This window comes from Micropterus salmoides, unplaced genomic scaffold (genome assembly GCF_014851395.1).
Source record: "Micropterus salmoides isolate LMB-PRFRI ecotype aquatic unplaced genomic scaffold, ASM1485139v1 Ms_hic_scaffold_5, whole genome shotgun sequence".
NCBI classification, from domain to species: domain Eukaryota; kingdom Metazoa; phylum Chordata; class Actinopteri; order Centrarchiformes; family Centrarchidae; genus Micropterus; species Micropterus salmoides.
Genome location: NW_024044237.1, coordinates 25,856,997 through 25,872,654, shown reverse-complemented (window position 1 = coordinate 25,872,654; position 15,658 = coordinate 25,856,997). Strand labels below are relative to the sequence as shown.

Below are 15,658 nucleotides of genomic sequence, written 5' to 3'. Positions count from 1 at the left end.
TGTCCACTACACTCTCTTTTTTGTCTTTTCACTAAGAAGCAACTGATGCATGGTAAGTTAAGCATTGGTGTGGTTGGGCTTTCAAAATATGTTGTGAATTAAAAATGGGGTCTTTTCTTTCTGTCTAGTTTTAGTCTCAAGACTGGATCACTGCTGTTTTAACAAGGTCATTGGAGTAACATTATATTTTAATTAGGATTATTCCAAATATCACAACACCTTATAGGAGTAAGTTAAAGGCTGCATAGGGAGATTGGGACACACATTACCAGCTCAGTCATGTCATGACAGGTTTTCATTGCACTTCTTATTGGTAAGTGGTTGTTAAGAAATGGGGGAGGGATAACCACCAGTGCTCTTTTAAAATCTGTAAACTGGAAATGGTATATTTCCCGGTGAATAAATTAACACGTAAATGGATTACAACAAACCGTTGTCTTGTGGTTGATTTATTAAATGAAGTACAAGGAAGTACATAAAACAAAGCAGCTGGGTCCCGATCAGAGGACAAACATACAATTTAAAGCAGGGAGACAGTTCACTCACACAGTGGCCTTGAAAAACTCCATTTACAATGGTAACGGAGAGGCGTAAGACATTTACACAGATGTTCATACACACACAAACCCTGACAGTACAATGCCAGAGAAGGTGACTATAAGTACACAACGTTAGATATATAATTATCAGCATGAATATAAGACAGATCAATTTTCTGCTACCACATAAATCTGTGTGGGCTGATTAAGATAATTTCAGGTAACGTCAGGTTTTTACAACATATTACAAGGAGTGGAACTAAGAGCTCAAGTTATATTGGACTGAGGAGATCTGTATGTCCACAGCCAGGCGGAGGCATGTTAAGGCAGTATACCTAAATATAATAATCTTATATATCTTATATCAATATCTAGCTATATATAATCTATAATAATCTTTATTTTTACATTACCTTTCAATACAAAGTTACAAGGTACTTGACGTGCGTAAAACAAGATAAAGACATTTCAGGGCTATCAGAGGTAACAATGAGGCAAGTAAATAAAAAGATGAAATTACTAAACAATAAAAAGATATTAACAAAATAATAAAATAAACAAACAACACAGATACACACACACACACGGGCCTCTAGCCCACTGAGGCAAAAGGGAGGGATTTCAGATATTTTCCCAAATATATTTCTATATACATATTTCTGACAATTAACTATTAACAATCATTAAAAAAACAACTTGACATTTTGTACTACAAAAAGGAATGACTAAATGTTATTTCAGACTTTAAGAGCTTGCAAAATTTTCACATAAAACATACACAACATGCTCTAAGGAAACCACACACTATAGGCCTGTTTGATTCTTGTGAAGCTGTAAGATATATAAGATATATCAAAATTTGTTTTGCATAAACTGCATCCAAGGGACTTCTTCAGAAGAACTGAAGAAGCCCCTTGGATGAGGGACAAAACGTCTTCCAGTATCTTCAACCCAGTCCAGTTGCCCTTGACTTTAACCTTCGTTGGATGTGTTTGATGATTTAACCAACAAAAAAGGCCCATGTCCATTTCAAAAATGGAAGGAAGGTTTCATTGTACAGGTCAAATGATTTATAATAACCCAGATTACACTTGGAGATCTCTTGCTGGAATTAACTGAATTACTAATTCAACCCAAGAGCCTTGACAGCAGCATAGATCCTCTTTCTCTCCGCTGCTTTTGCACCCCTCTTTCCAGCACTGTCATTTTCCATCATGGTAAAGACAACAGCTGAATAAACCCATGTGTCCTCATCTCCCTGAGAAAACATATGGCATATTTTGTGAGATGAATACATTGCAATAAATACATTTAAAGAAGAAAAAGAGAAAACTACAAAAAAAAAGTTTTATCTTACTTTAAAATGCTGATTTTGCTGTCCACCAGTGGTTGCAGTGCCTATGAACCACACAATCAGAATGCATTATAAAATGCACTGCAAATAAAGACAATAACAACAAATAAAGATCATCATCAAAAATGATTCCCTTAACTCAACTCTCAACTACAATATAGTATAAGTAATGTACCCTTACCATTGCAACTATCACAAGCCTTTAGGGAAGAAATTAGATAAGCTATAACAATCAGACTTATAGCCAAAGCAGCACCTAGCAGAAACAACATAGTTGACCTCTGAGAATCCCACATGTCGACTGCTGAAAATCATTAAAAAAAAAGAAACAATAATGAAAATTAATCATTTAAAAAAGTTTAATTAAGCATAATTAATCATTAAATTATTATTTGTTAAGAACAAGTATTTGTTATTGGTTATCTTAAGGGGTTATACCTGATTTACAGTTAAATACACAATTATCCTAATTACACCATTATGGAGAATTGCAGTTACCTTCAATGCCAAGTTTTGTTCCATTTCCAGAAAATATCTCATCACATGTGGCCACAGCAAAGTAATAAGTTCCAGTATCAGAGGATATCATGTTCTTGAAGATGTTCTTGCTGTAGAAACACTTCTTTATATAGTCTAATAGTCTATAATAGTCTTCAACACTGTTTCCTTGAGTATAATTAAAACTTGAATGAGACTGATGTGATCCATCTCTAAAACAACACACACTGAGTTCTCCTGGACATGTTTTGTTCTCAGAGTCAGAGAGGACTGAACACTGCAGAGTCACCGAGTCTCCTGGACGGACTGGATCAGATGGAGGGACTGTAGTGATATCAGATTCTTGTGCACACAAAACAGTTTCAGATGATTTCAAACAAAGCATTTTTTTTAAATTTCTGTATGAATTATACAAACATGTTAAGTTTATACTTTTATTTATATATATTTATATTTTTTACTTATATGTACAAGTAAAGAAATTAAGGTTTGTAAATTACTACTGGAACTCATAATGAAAATTTTGAGGAATCTGAAAAATCTGTTGCTATTTGTGCTGTATTTACCTTCAACTTTCAGGTCTGTTCCATTCAAAAATGTAAAGTTTTGCTGATGTATTTTCATACAGACGTAAACTGCAGTATCACTTAGCTTTGCTTCTGTGATATGCAGAACAAATGTTCCAGGCTCTTCTTTGGTTTTAATGTGACGCTCAACACCCTCAAAGCTAAATGTTTTTCCTACGACTTCAGGAAAGTTTCCTGAAACAAGCCTGATCCAAAACATGCTTCCTGTACCTTTGCGGGTACATGTCAGTTTCACATAATCTCCAACAGCAACGATCTTTGTCTCAAAGATAGGATCATCTGTGCATCCTGAAATAACAGAATTTTACATTAACAACAGAGAAAGAATCACGTACACCCTCTCCTCAATTACTGTATCAGGATTACAACACTTAAAATATATATCTGTAGTAAATCTGATGTATACTTACGCCCAACTCTGAACATCAGCAGTAAATAATAAAATATAACCAGCATTTTCTGCTTTATCCACATGAAACTGCAGTTAAATTAGACCTTATTAGAAGATGATTCACCTTAATAATTATATCAAGTGGGAGGGAACAATTTCACAGAAATCTGATTGGTCTCTCAGTATTTGTGATTTCACTGTTCTACCACAGTGGAAATAATATCAACCATCTTTCCAACCTAAACACAGCACAACAACAGCAAGCTTTTGTTTCATGTTTCATGATGGGCGTTAACAATCTCTCTCCTGTGATGAACATCAACAACAGCAAAAGCAATATTTTTCCTCCCGTGGGCGTAATTACACTTAACCTTGATGTGAATTAATCTACCACACTTCATTTCACAACAGTTTTATAGTTCCACAATATTTGGATCACGTTTTCAGAAATATTTGGTTATCTGGTGTATCTGAAAATGTCCTCCATGCTTTTGAAGGCACACACAAGTATTATCATTGACTCAGTGAGCTTTATATGTAACATGGTTTATAGAATCCCTAGAATTGCAGTTGTCATGGGATTTGGCATTACCCCTGTTCAACATATTTTACTAATCGTAATCGTTCCATCTCCAGATTGGTTGATATTACGGATACTAAACCAAACAATCCCAGATAGGATGTTCACATTGATTGTGCTAAAGTCTCAATTACATTTGTTGCTAATATATTTTAAATGATATATCTCTACAACACAACTTCCTGCATTGGCACTGAACATTAGGGTTTGATGTAAATTATGTACTTAAGAATGGTCCAGTATGAACAGAATTATGTATGCCAAGCGGTCTTCTTACAATAACGTGTTTCCCACACATAGACTTCAACTAAAAAACGTGGCATTACGTTATAAGATGTGGTCACGGTGGTTGTTTTATAAGCATGGACCAGGTAAAGCAACAGTGAACACAGAGTGCAGATGCCAATCGTTTGATAGGCTACGTCAATTACAAGCCAGCTAGCGGTGCATTTGCTGCCGTAAAAACTGTTTGCGGTTGGAGAAATCCAGAAAAGGGACAAGTTCTGCAATCACAATGCCGGCTCAACATTATGATGTCTGTCACCCATCGGCAGTGGACAATGTCAAGTTTAGCTATTTTTTATGTTGCTTTACTGTTTATTTTGCAGGTTAGCCTGTTGAGCTTGGCATTCTGTGCTAAATGTGGCTATAGGGGGATGCATGATAATCATCAATCCGATAAAATATCCGCAGATGGGCATATTTTCATTATCGGAATCATATCGGAAAATTTAATTTTGGCCAATAATTTAGCCGATGAGAATCCAACAATGCTATAACATGTGCTGCTGCTATTGTTGCGCTCTTATCCGTCATGTTGCTGCGCCTGGATCGAGCCAAGCAGACGCGGTGCAGGCAGCTAGAGCCAAACAAAGATGCTATCGATGGTTCGGCTGTTTTTCACTGTTTAAGAAGAAGACAGCTAAAGCACACCCCAAGGACTGAGGTTTTAGGTCTGGACCTGCTTTTATTTTGTGCCATAGACAACTCACTTTTACAGTGCTGTTTGCAGCTCAGAAAATATATGGAGCTTGGTTGTTCTGGTTTTACATAAAAATAAAATGTGGCACTGACATATAATCTTCTCCCAAGTGAAATAATTTATATTTTTAAGGGGTGAATGTCTGTCTACATTTGTAAAATGATAATTTTTGGAAGAACTAAATGTTGTTTGACTTGTTTAATATCTGTTTCTACAACAAATGGGTAATAGGGTAAGAGTAGTATAGGTGTCACGATCGGTGGTGTGGAGGCAGGTTGGAGGACCCAAACGCAGGACACAGAGCGGAGCAGGTATAGTTCAATGAAGGGTTTTAATATAACCAAAAGCGAGCACACTTACAGGTGAGTGGCTGAATAACAGAAATCCAAAAGTACAGGGAGACAAGACAAGCAAGGCTGGTTACAGGCAGGCAGAGAGTACACACACAACAGACTGGGGGGGTAACATGAACAATGACAAGACAGAAACACCAGGTATATATACACAAGGACTAACGAGCAGGGCGGGAGCAACACAGGTGAAAGACATGAGACTAACGAGGCACAGGTAGGGGGGGGAGGGAGAGAGAGAGAGAGAGAGAGAGAGCAGGAGAAAACAGAGACAGACATGCAGAGGGATCACTGGGGGTAACAGACATGACAAGGGTTACCGAAAACTAGACGAAAGACAAGACAGACCCCCAAAAACCAACAGACCAAAATAACACTAACTAAACACAAAAGTGCAACACAAAGGATGGCCAACCGGCAGAGCGTGACAATAGGAGAGACTTCTCTTCAGTGAAATAAAAAAAAGATGTGTAAATATCAGTGTCGGCATCGGCCAAAATGAGTTTTAACATATCAGCATATCGAATATCAGCCAAAATCCAATATTGTGCATCCCTAGTATATATTGTAAAACTGGAGAAATGTTGGAGTATTTAATATTGAGGCACAGCCAAGAGAAATTGTGTGAACGTAAAGCCTCATTTAAAGCCAGTTACTAGTAGGTTGGATGTGGAAATGAAAACTGAAACAGTCCTTTCATGTTGCTTTTTGTGGAACCTCATACTCCAATGCAAGGTCAGCTGGCTTTGTTGTTACACAAAGTGGCTACATGTAAAAGTTCACATGAATTACAACAGTTAGGGGGTCGGTACCTTGCTCAAGGGCAGCTCAGCAGTGCAAAGGAGATGAACTGGCACCTCCCAAGATACCAGTCCACACTCTGGTTGACTGGTCTCTGCTGAACTTGAACCAGTCCCCCTCTGGTTCCCAAGCCAAGCCCCCAAAAACTGAACTTGAGCATGACAGTTCTGGCCGTGCAGAAAGGTAAGTTAAAACATATAATGTGAGTTTATATGACATGCAAAATCAATAAAAGTGTCTGCCTGTTTAACACTTCAGTTTAAGGTTTGAATTAGACTGGATTTTTTTCCAGTGTGTAACCCACACAAAACAATTTTGATTCAAAACACTTTGTTTGGATTCAGTAGCTGCATTATTTGTGGCCTTCTGCATTCCCTCTCTCTGTATTGAGACTTTATAGCACTAGACAGTGCTACTAATCATCTGCTCTCCTCTCATCACTGCCATCTATTGATGAAAACCAGATTCAACAAACACTAGCACATGTAATATATTTGTAAATGTATATTTCTCATGACAATGCAAAATCCAACAGCTGTGTCAGTACCATTTATGTAAAAGTGATCTTATTCGTTTGTGTGAATGACATATATAGACATAGAAGAGACCATGCCAGTATCTTTTTAAAATATGTGACTTTTTCTATGATTTAGCTCAAAGCAATACGTTGGCCGATATGGTGAAAAGGGATGTACATCACTACATAATGGGATCTTAGGGTGGATAAAATAATAGTAAAACCTCACAATTGAAAGCAGTCCATTTCAACAAAACGCCAAACTCATCAAAAGATCAAAAAATAGTATCTTGAAACTATGCAAAATAATGCAGGCGGTGAACACGGGGGAAAGAAATAACTGTAAGATGTCATTTAATTAATTAATCACCTTAATAAATAATATATTTGAATGCTGCCTGGTATTTTCTTGAGAATGTCTGTGCACACACATTTACAGTCACCCCTAACAGACAAATTACGAGTGGAAAGTTTTGCATGGTTGTGGTTGGGCAGGCAAAATAAGGTGTGATTTTAAAAGCCGCTTTTCTTCCTGTCATTCTCACCGTTTTAGTCTCAGGAAGGGGGGTTATGAAGTCTTTTCAACAAAGCAGGTGGTATAGTTATAGTTTCATGGTGCAGGACCTGGTCAGTGATAACAGTACTTTAATCATGCATTCAGTGAGTGTTTTCACTGCGCTTGTGGTTTTTTCTTTGGTGGTTGTTAAGAGACAGGGACATGCTACACATTTACTCGTCCTACTCAGGGCGAAACTACCACTCTGACCTGCTTCTTTTATCTTGTAACTCAAAAGGAAACTGCATGCTTGCTGACTTAATTTATCTAATCCATATTTATGTTTAAATGTACTTCAAAATATGCTCTACTTTCCTTATTCATGTCACGGAGACACCCAAATATTTAAATATATTATTCTCTTAGATTGACTTCATGATCTCCTTGGGCTTTACATTCCTGTCAGAGTGAAACATGCAGTTTAAAGAACAAATGAAGAGGTGGCTGATCTTTGGTAAAGATGTTCTTAGACGGACATGATGTGCCTTCAGGCCAGATTGAAACTGTATAAACACATTTTCCCTGTGTGTGGTGAACTCACTTGACTCAAATATCACCTCTTTTTACATGTTACAAAAAACTTTGATCTGATTAAAATCTCTTTCCTTTTTTTCATATGTTGTACTTTATATGTTAAATGTTTTCTTTAATGTGGAACTATGTCTATTAAGTATGTAAAGTGAATTTACATGCTAATTTGTTTTGTCTGTGTTTTCATAGCACATAGCATTGCACAGGTCTCTTGAACAAGAGGTCTTAATCCTTTATTTAAACGGTTTAATCTGTTTAAATAAAGGATTAACTAACATCACTTGATAAAACCATAGAAAGTGTACAGAACACAGCTGGATCATGTAAGTAGATTAAGTCTGATTGTTATTTCGGCTATTGTACCTCTCCCTAACTTACATTAAGCTCAATTAAGCTCACACATTGTCACCAACCAAAAGTCAGGACAGTACAGATCCCTGTAATCCTTTCACATTATAAATGAACACACATTAAAGCAAATAAAATTAAAACAATCAGATATGCTGGTTAAACTAAACAACTTTCTGATTCCTCTTGTAGCTCTTCCGTACTTGCACCTCTAACCTCATTGCATATCCTGTCTACGCCCATAGTCAGGTCTCTTATGAGTAAACAGCTTCAGCGGTTGGTCAAAGGCAGAGAAATGGCCCACCACAGCTTTTCTCTGTCAGTGTAGCTGTTGCATGTGGCTTTGCTTGCTGTTTTGAATGCAAGTTGCGCTTACAAAGTGTTGTGAGACTGAAAAAAACTCAGAGTTGTCTCCAGAAAATACTAATATTGAATAATATTAAATTCTAATACTGTATTTTTCAAACATTCCTGAATGAAATTGAAAGTACTTACAGCATAAAAGCTCTGTCCTTCTATTTGTTATCTTATCTGGTAAGTGGTGGACAAACGCAGTATATAGAAAACTACTCCAAACAACTGTTGTTGTGTCTGTCTGCTATGTCTGGTCTCTCTCTGTTTCTGTATTGGGGGTGCCTGTGGCTCAGGAGGTAGAGCTGGCTGCCTATTAATCAGAAGGTCTCCAGTTCAATCACTGGCTCCTCCAGGCTGTATGTCAAAGTGTCCTTGGGCAAGATACTGAATCCCAAATTGTACCTGGTGGCTGTTCCACCAGTGTGTGTAAATGTTAGTTTGAGCACTCAGGCTCAGTGTGTGAATGCAGATATAGTGTAAAAGCACTTTGAGTGGTTGAACAGACTAGAAAGGTGCTGTACATTTATTCATTCTTTAAACACATATTTTAGATAGCCCTATTCCAACTCATGCAGTTTTCACATTTTGACATTTGACAAGATGTGTGATTTTAAACTAGCACAAATCTTCCATTTATATTGTTTTTACAAGTGGGAAATTTAAAAATGCAACTCAACAACAAATTGGACTTATCACATAGAGGCCCAACTTTTGAGAAGGCTCAGTATGTGCACTAGGCTACAGATGTTCTACCAGTCTTAGTGGCTAGTGTTATCTTATTTGCTGTGGTGTGCTGGGGAAGTGGCATTGGGACTTGCAGTGCCAACAAACTGGGCAAGCTGGTGAGGAAGGTCAGCTCTGTGGTGGGGATGGAACTAGACATGGAATCATGGACAACTCTCTCGTGCCTTCAGCCATCAGACTCCACAAGGCCTCCACAAAGTACTCCTACCTACACAGACTGAGACTCAAAACCATAGACCACTCACAGTTAAACTGTCAACACCACCACCACAGATTTTGCACATGTTTTACACCCAAATCTATTTATTGTATATATTATTCATATTTTACTACATTCCTGAGTATTGCTGTGTCAAATTAAATTTGACAGCAAATCATTGAAGGTATACAGTAATAATCCATTTTGAAGGTACAGTGTTTTATGCTGCCGTCAAAACAATCAGAACCAGAAGACCATTACCAGATACATTTTGGTCACCAAGATGTCTGAAAGTGTAACACTTTGTGGTTGTAAAAGTGTCTGGCGATCAGTTTGGTAACATATAAAAACTGAGTAGGTAAGAGAAGGCCAAATCTTTGTCAGTGTCAGACTTTAGAGTCTGAGCATATTGTTTATTTCCTGGTGGTACTTCATATCAATGACAGTGAAAGTCACAAAAATGCTCAGTCAGAAAGAATGTCCATTTATTTTCGGCTAGAACAACACTGAATGCAGAGACCAAACTAATCAACCTTCCATCTAACTCCAGGTCAGGGTACAAGTTGATCCCCTAATGTCAAAGTAAAGTAATGTTGATACGTCTTGAGTAAGGTCTTTGTGCCTGAAAAGTCAACCTTTTTTAATAAATCAAGCAGCGCTATAAAGTGTGTGTGGGAATTTTTTTTTAATCTATGGACATACCGTATTTTCTTTGCTCCCTGAAGCTGTTCTTGATAAATGGTGGAGTTGGATCATACTTTGTCATTATAATTGTAAATAATATATAGTATACTTTTAGACTCACAATTCTTCACATCCAAAGCATTTATGTTAGTCTAACAAAAAAACCTAATATAATACAGTACATATGAATTTCATTGAAATGGTGACCTATTCATGGTTTAGGGCTATGTACATTTGTTTCAGCCAATCACTAGGACATCTACTTTGTAAGCCTTGATAACTTTGTGACAAAATCTTCCACTTGACTGGAAAGACATCAGTTGTGCAAGAGAAGGTTGCTTTACCACAATGATCGGAAGACTGGCTGTTTTGATTCTTCTAAGTACATTGTGTGAGGGCACTTTCTACTTTCTACATGAGTACTATTGTAAACAGTGGTTTGTGTGAAAAGAGGGCAAAAACATATTAGGCCATTGGACTTTTTACATAAATTATATGTATGGATCACAAATAGGTTAGCTAACACACATTTTAATTGTTTTCGTTCTGTTGTTGAGTAATTCTGGCATTGTTTTTCTCTTTTCTTCAGCTCGAACCAGAGACATTCCTGACCAGATCCCGTTGATTGTGGCTGAACTTGGTGATACTTTGAATCTGACATGACTAGAGATATAAGGTTGTTTTACTGGTATAAGATGAAGTTTGGATACATGGTCCAAACAGCAGGAACATATGACAAATTAACACTTGAGGGACAATTTGACAACTCAGGATTTACAGGCACAAGATGGGATCTTCAATATTTTCTTAACATCACAAATGTAACCAAAGAAGATGAAGGAACATACTTCTGTCAATCAGGAGCTTCATACCAAATGCAATTTATTAAGGGCATACTGCTGGCTTTAAATGGTAAAGTATGTTTATTTTAGTGTCTTTGTTTGCCATGTCTGTTATCAATACCCAATAATCCATTACTTAATTCCTGCCTTCTTGTGAATCACACAGATTATAAAAATCAGCGGAAATCTGTCTACAACACAACACAATTGCTCTCCAGTGTTCACTTCTCTCCAAGAACAAGGGAAACACAGATCAGTGTCCAGGGGAACAGTATGTACTGGTTCAGAGCTGGATCAGGAGAATCTCATCAAAGTGTTTACACTGTGTCACAGCAGTGGTGAAGATGTGGACAGAGGTTGTGCCTACAGTTTGTCCAAAACTATGCAGAGCTCCTCTGATGCTGGGACTTACTTCTGTGCTGTGGTCATACGTGGAGAGATCCTGTATGGTGAGGGAACTAAAGTGGAGACAAGTATGTTTTTAAAGTTTTTGATGTCGAACTGTGAAATCTTTAATACATTTTAACCATTAACACAGGGCAGAGTTTTTACATTTTAATCAGTAAAATATTATGTTATATGATAAAAGATGCAGCCAGTAGACCTTTCATATAGACATTTTCATATATCATGGGAATAGTTCTCAAAATCATTTAAAACCAATACTTTTAATTACATAGCATTTGATAAACAAAATAATATTTTATCTTTTTCCCTAAAGTCATGGATGGGGTCAGCGTAAACATGAAATACCTGCTGACATTTTTTCTAGTTTCAGGACAAAATTGGGACCCAGCTATCATTTCACTCGGGCTTCTGTTGGCTCTCTGCGTGATTGTGATTGCCATCCTTATTTTCTCAAGAGAATGAAGGTAAGTTTAGTAAAACTGCGAAGATGGAATACACAATTTTATTGCAATTCTTTTGTCTATTGAAAAAATCCAAGATTATCACCAATTCATGAGCATGCTACTGTGAATCCCTGTAGGAATCACAAATATATCTGCAATTTGTGACAATCTCAACGGATATCGACAGCAATGTTTCGGCTGCATTTCAGTAAAATGTGCAATTTGATTTGGTCACATGCCATGTTTGTCTTGTACTTTCTGAGTGTATTTTAGTGCACATAAATCAGGAAATTGGTAGTGTTAGCCTCAAATCAAGACATACTGTATACTTTTCAGGGTCAGGCTTGTCTGTGTGGAAGAGCTTGTTTGTCCGAAGAATCATAAACATGCTTCATTCCAGTGAGCCCTTATGTCCTGTCCTAATCTAAACAAAATCTCATCAAAGCTGGACATTACCTGGAGAAAAGAAAGCGAGGAAGTTGAACTACCTGGTGAGTTTAGAACATATGTGTCTGTAACTTTATTCCAGCTGTCGTTGTACATTACTGTGAACAGGTTAGCATAGCATAGCCCTGATCGATCCCAACTCCATTCAGAAAACACGTATTTTGAAAGTTGTCGTCCTGCTGTCTTGCTGACAGACCTGACAAAGTATGAATTCATATGTCTAACAAAACAGCATCATTATCATCGTTATTTCAGCATCAGTTTGATCCGTTTATTGCAAATAAATCACAGTCAAGGGTTTACTTTGTGTTCATATAGCTGTAGTATTCGCGTGCTGTGTTTATTCGCTGAAAACTGTGTGTGAACAATGAAAATGTCCAGCGGTCAAACTCGCGTGAGTAAAGCGAGATGAATATTATATTTGCTTTCGTGGGAATGCACATTAAAACTGATATGGTAGAGACAGTAGCTCAGGCATCATGCTAGCAGATATTGGTGTTCTTTGGGAATCTGGCAAGGTTGAGTCTTACAAGAATGTTTACAAGAACTTACTAGCTCCACAGATTAGAGTTCAACTCACGGATAGAAACAGATTGCAATACGATGTTGCATTGGAGTCTAAACATCAAACAGATTTGTTGTTGTGTATTTGTGCAAGCAATTGAACATGTGTACCTAATAAAGTGGCTGGTGAGTACATTACAACTTTCTAGTCTTCTGGCCATACAAAGCACTTTACACTCCATGCAACATTCATTCACACACTGTTGGCAGTGGCTACCATGCAAGGTGTCAGCATGTCTGAACAGTCACACTTACACACAAAATACACACTTTCCACCTGTGGAAAGCTAAACCAGGAAGTGTCACATGATGCATCTAAACCAATGATGTCAGAAATTGATGCTAGCCAATCAGATTTCATGCTTAGCTTAAATCCGCCTCTGTACTTTCATGATTGGTTGCTGCTACAAAGGAAATGATCATATTTGGATCTAACAGCATTGTGCAGGTGAGAGAGAGCTTTCCAACGGTACTGGGGATCAGGGTGGATTGGCCATCAGGAATTTCAGGAACATTCCCGAACGGCCAGTCCATTATAGGCTGAACTGGGCAGTGTTCAAGAGTTTTTATTTTTCAGTTTCTTATGTTCAACTTTAAATGAACTGCGGCCGCACTCAGACTGGGCCAAACTAATATGGGTCAAACTTTCAAATTGAGGGGGGATACGAGAGGACCCTCCCAACATGGACCAATCCTCATTTTTGCTGAAATCTGATTGGCTCAACGGCTCCTATCGGCTGGGTTGTGTGACAAGCACAACAGAACAGGTAAATATGTTGAAAGAAAGAAAAAAAAAGAAGAATTAAGAAAAAAAATGTTGCGCCAAATTCCGACCTCTTCCTTGGTGGAAAGGTGCCGTGACAGTGCAGATGAGGCAGAATCCAGCATAGGCACTGATAAGTAATGCTATTATATAATTCATATAGCATGAGACAATTTGATTCTATTAACCATAAAACCTGGAGGACATAATACAACAACTGAAATCCTCCTCATGCTGCCTTGATATTCTGCCAATAGGTTTTTTCAAAAATGTGTCTAAATGCATGGCCTCAGATTTACTACAAATTGTCAACATGTCTCGCAATTATATGCCCATATCAAATCTCCCAATTTTAAGTAAAATCATTGAAAAGGCTTTTTTCAACAGCTTAGTGCTTTCTTGGCACTAAATAACTGTTTTGATGTCTTCCAGTCAGGTTTTCGACCACACCACAGCACTGAGACAGCTCTTGTTAAGGTCTTCAATGACATCCATTTAAACACTGACAGTTGCAGAATTTCAGTCTTAGTATTATTGGATCTCAGTACTGCATTCGACACGGTCGACCACAACATATTACTAGACATATTACTTTCTGGCACAGTACTAAACTGGTTTGAATCCTACTTAAAGGACAGGGACTACTTTGTGTCTATAGGTAATCACACATCTGAGCTGACAAAATGACATGTGGAGTTCCCCAAGGCTCCATTCTGGGACCTCTTTTGTTTAACATTTACATGCTTCCACTGGTTCAGATTATGAAAACAACAAATATGTTACCATAATTATGCAGATGACACACAGATTTACATAACCATTTCACCAGGGGACTATGATCCCATACAGGCGCTGAGTAACTGTATTGAGCAGGTCAACGACTGGATGTGCCAGAATTTTCTTCAATTAAACAAGGATAAAACTGAAGTTATTGTTTTTGGAGCCAGGGAGGAACGATTGAAAGTCAGTGCTCGACTTCAATCTGTAATGTTAAGACCACAAATCAAGCCAGAAATCTTGGTGTAGTCATGGACTCAGACCTGAATTTGAGGAGCCATATTAACACAATTACAAAGTCAGCCTACTATCACCTGAAAATATATCAAGGATTAAAGGACTTCTGTCTCAGCAAGACGTGGAAAATCTTATCCATGCATTTATCTTCAGTCAACTTGACTACTGTAACAGCGTCCTTACAGGGCTCCCTAAAAATCCATCAGACGGCTGCAGCTGATTCAGAACGCTGCTGGTCGAGTCCTCACTAAGACCAAAAAGGTGGATCACATCACTCCAGTTCTGAGGTCTTTACATTGGCTTCCTGTATGTCAAAGAATTGATTTCAAAATCCTGCTGTTAGTTTATAAAGCACTAAATGGTTTAGGGCGAAAATACATTTCCGATCTTCTGTTTCGTTACGAACCATCCAGACCTCTCAGGTCGTCTGGGGCAGGTCTGCTTTCTGTCCCCAGAGTCAAACTAAACAAGGAAAGCAGCGTTCAGTTATTATGCTCCATATTTGGAACAAACTCCCAGATAACTGCAGGTCTGCTGAAACAGTCAGTTCTTTTAAATTACGACTGAAGACTTTTCTTTTTACCATTGCTTTTAATTAAATATTTAAGATTTTTCTTTTTATTGATAACTTACAATGCACTGTAACTTTTACTGTCCTGTTTTCTTTTTCTTTTTTTTAGCTTTTTATTATTTTCCATTAACTCCTTAACTTCCATAATTTCCATAACTCTTTTAACCCTGATTGTAACACTGTAACTTTTATTATATTTTATGTTGCTTTTAACTTTTAACTATTTTTGTTTCTTTTATGTTTTATGTAAAGCACTTGTGAATTACCTTGTTGTTAAATTGTGCTATACAAATAAACTTGCCTTGCCTTGCCTTGCCTAACCTGAGATTATTTATATATATGCATTTATTTATAGGAAATAGGACTAGGCTACATATATTTTATATATATAAACAACAGTTGAAGGAAGAAGGGAGGTGGAGGAACAGAGGAGTTGTTGGAGAGACAAGGAGAGATGCAGCAGGAGGAGGAGGAGAAGCAGAGAAGGCATCTTATATATGTGGCTTTGCATGTTGTTCTCAAGACACAGGGCCCTTAAAATGAGCATGGTGTAGGGCTTTTGAGGGTTCCCTTCCAGTAGACAAATATGAT

The 15,658-nt window shown here is 37.5% G+C and overlaps 1 protein-coding gene and 1 pseudogene across 1 annotated transcript; one reads left to right on the top strand and one right to left on the bottom strand.

The window, feature by feature from the left end:
• Window positions 1-2,039: 2,039 nt before the first annotated feature.
• Window positions 2,040-3,445, bottom strand: LOC119888428. Its single transcript, XM_038698983.1, has 4 exons — window positions 3,389-3,445; window positions 2,958-3,266; window positions 2,392-2,733; window positions 2,040-2,197 (listed from the first exon to the last, which is right to left on the bottom strand). Exons 1-4 carry the CDS (start codon window positions 3,432-3,434, stop codon window positions 2,040-2,042), a joined length of 855 nt encoding a protein of 284 aa, XP_038554911.1. The 5' UTR covers window positions 3,435-3,445.
• Window positions 3,446-6,240: 2,795 nt separating this feature from the next.
• LOC119888427 overlaps window positions 6,241-15,658 on the top strand; it is a 15,428-nt pseudogene continuing 6,010 nt past the window's right edge.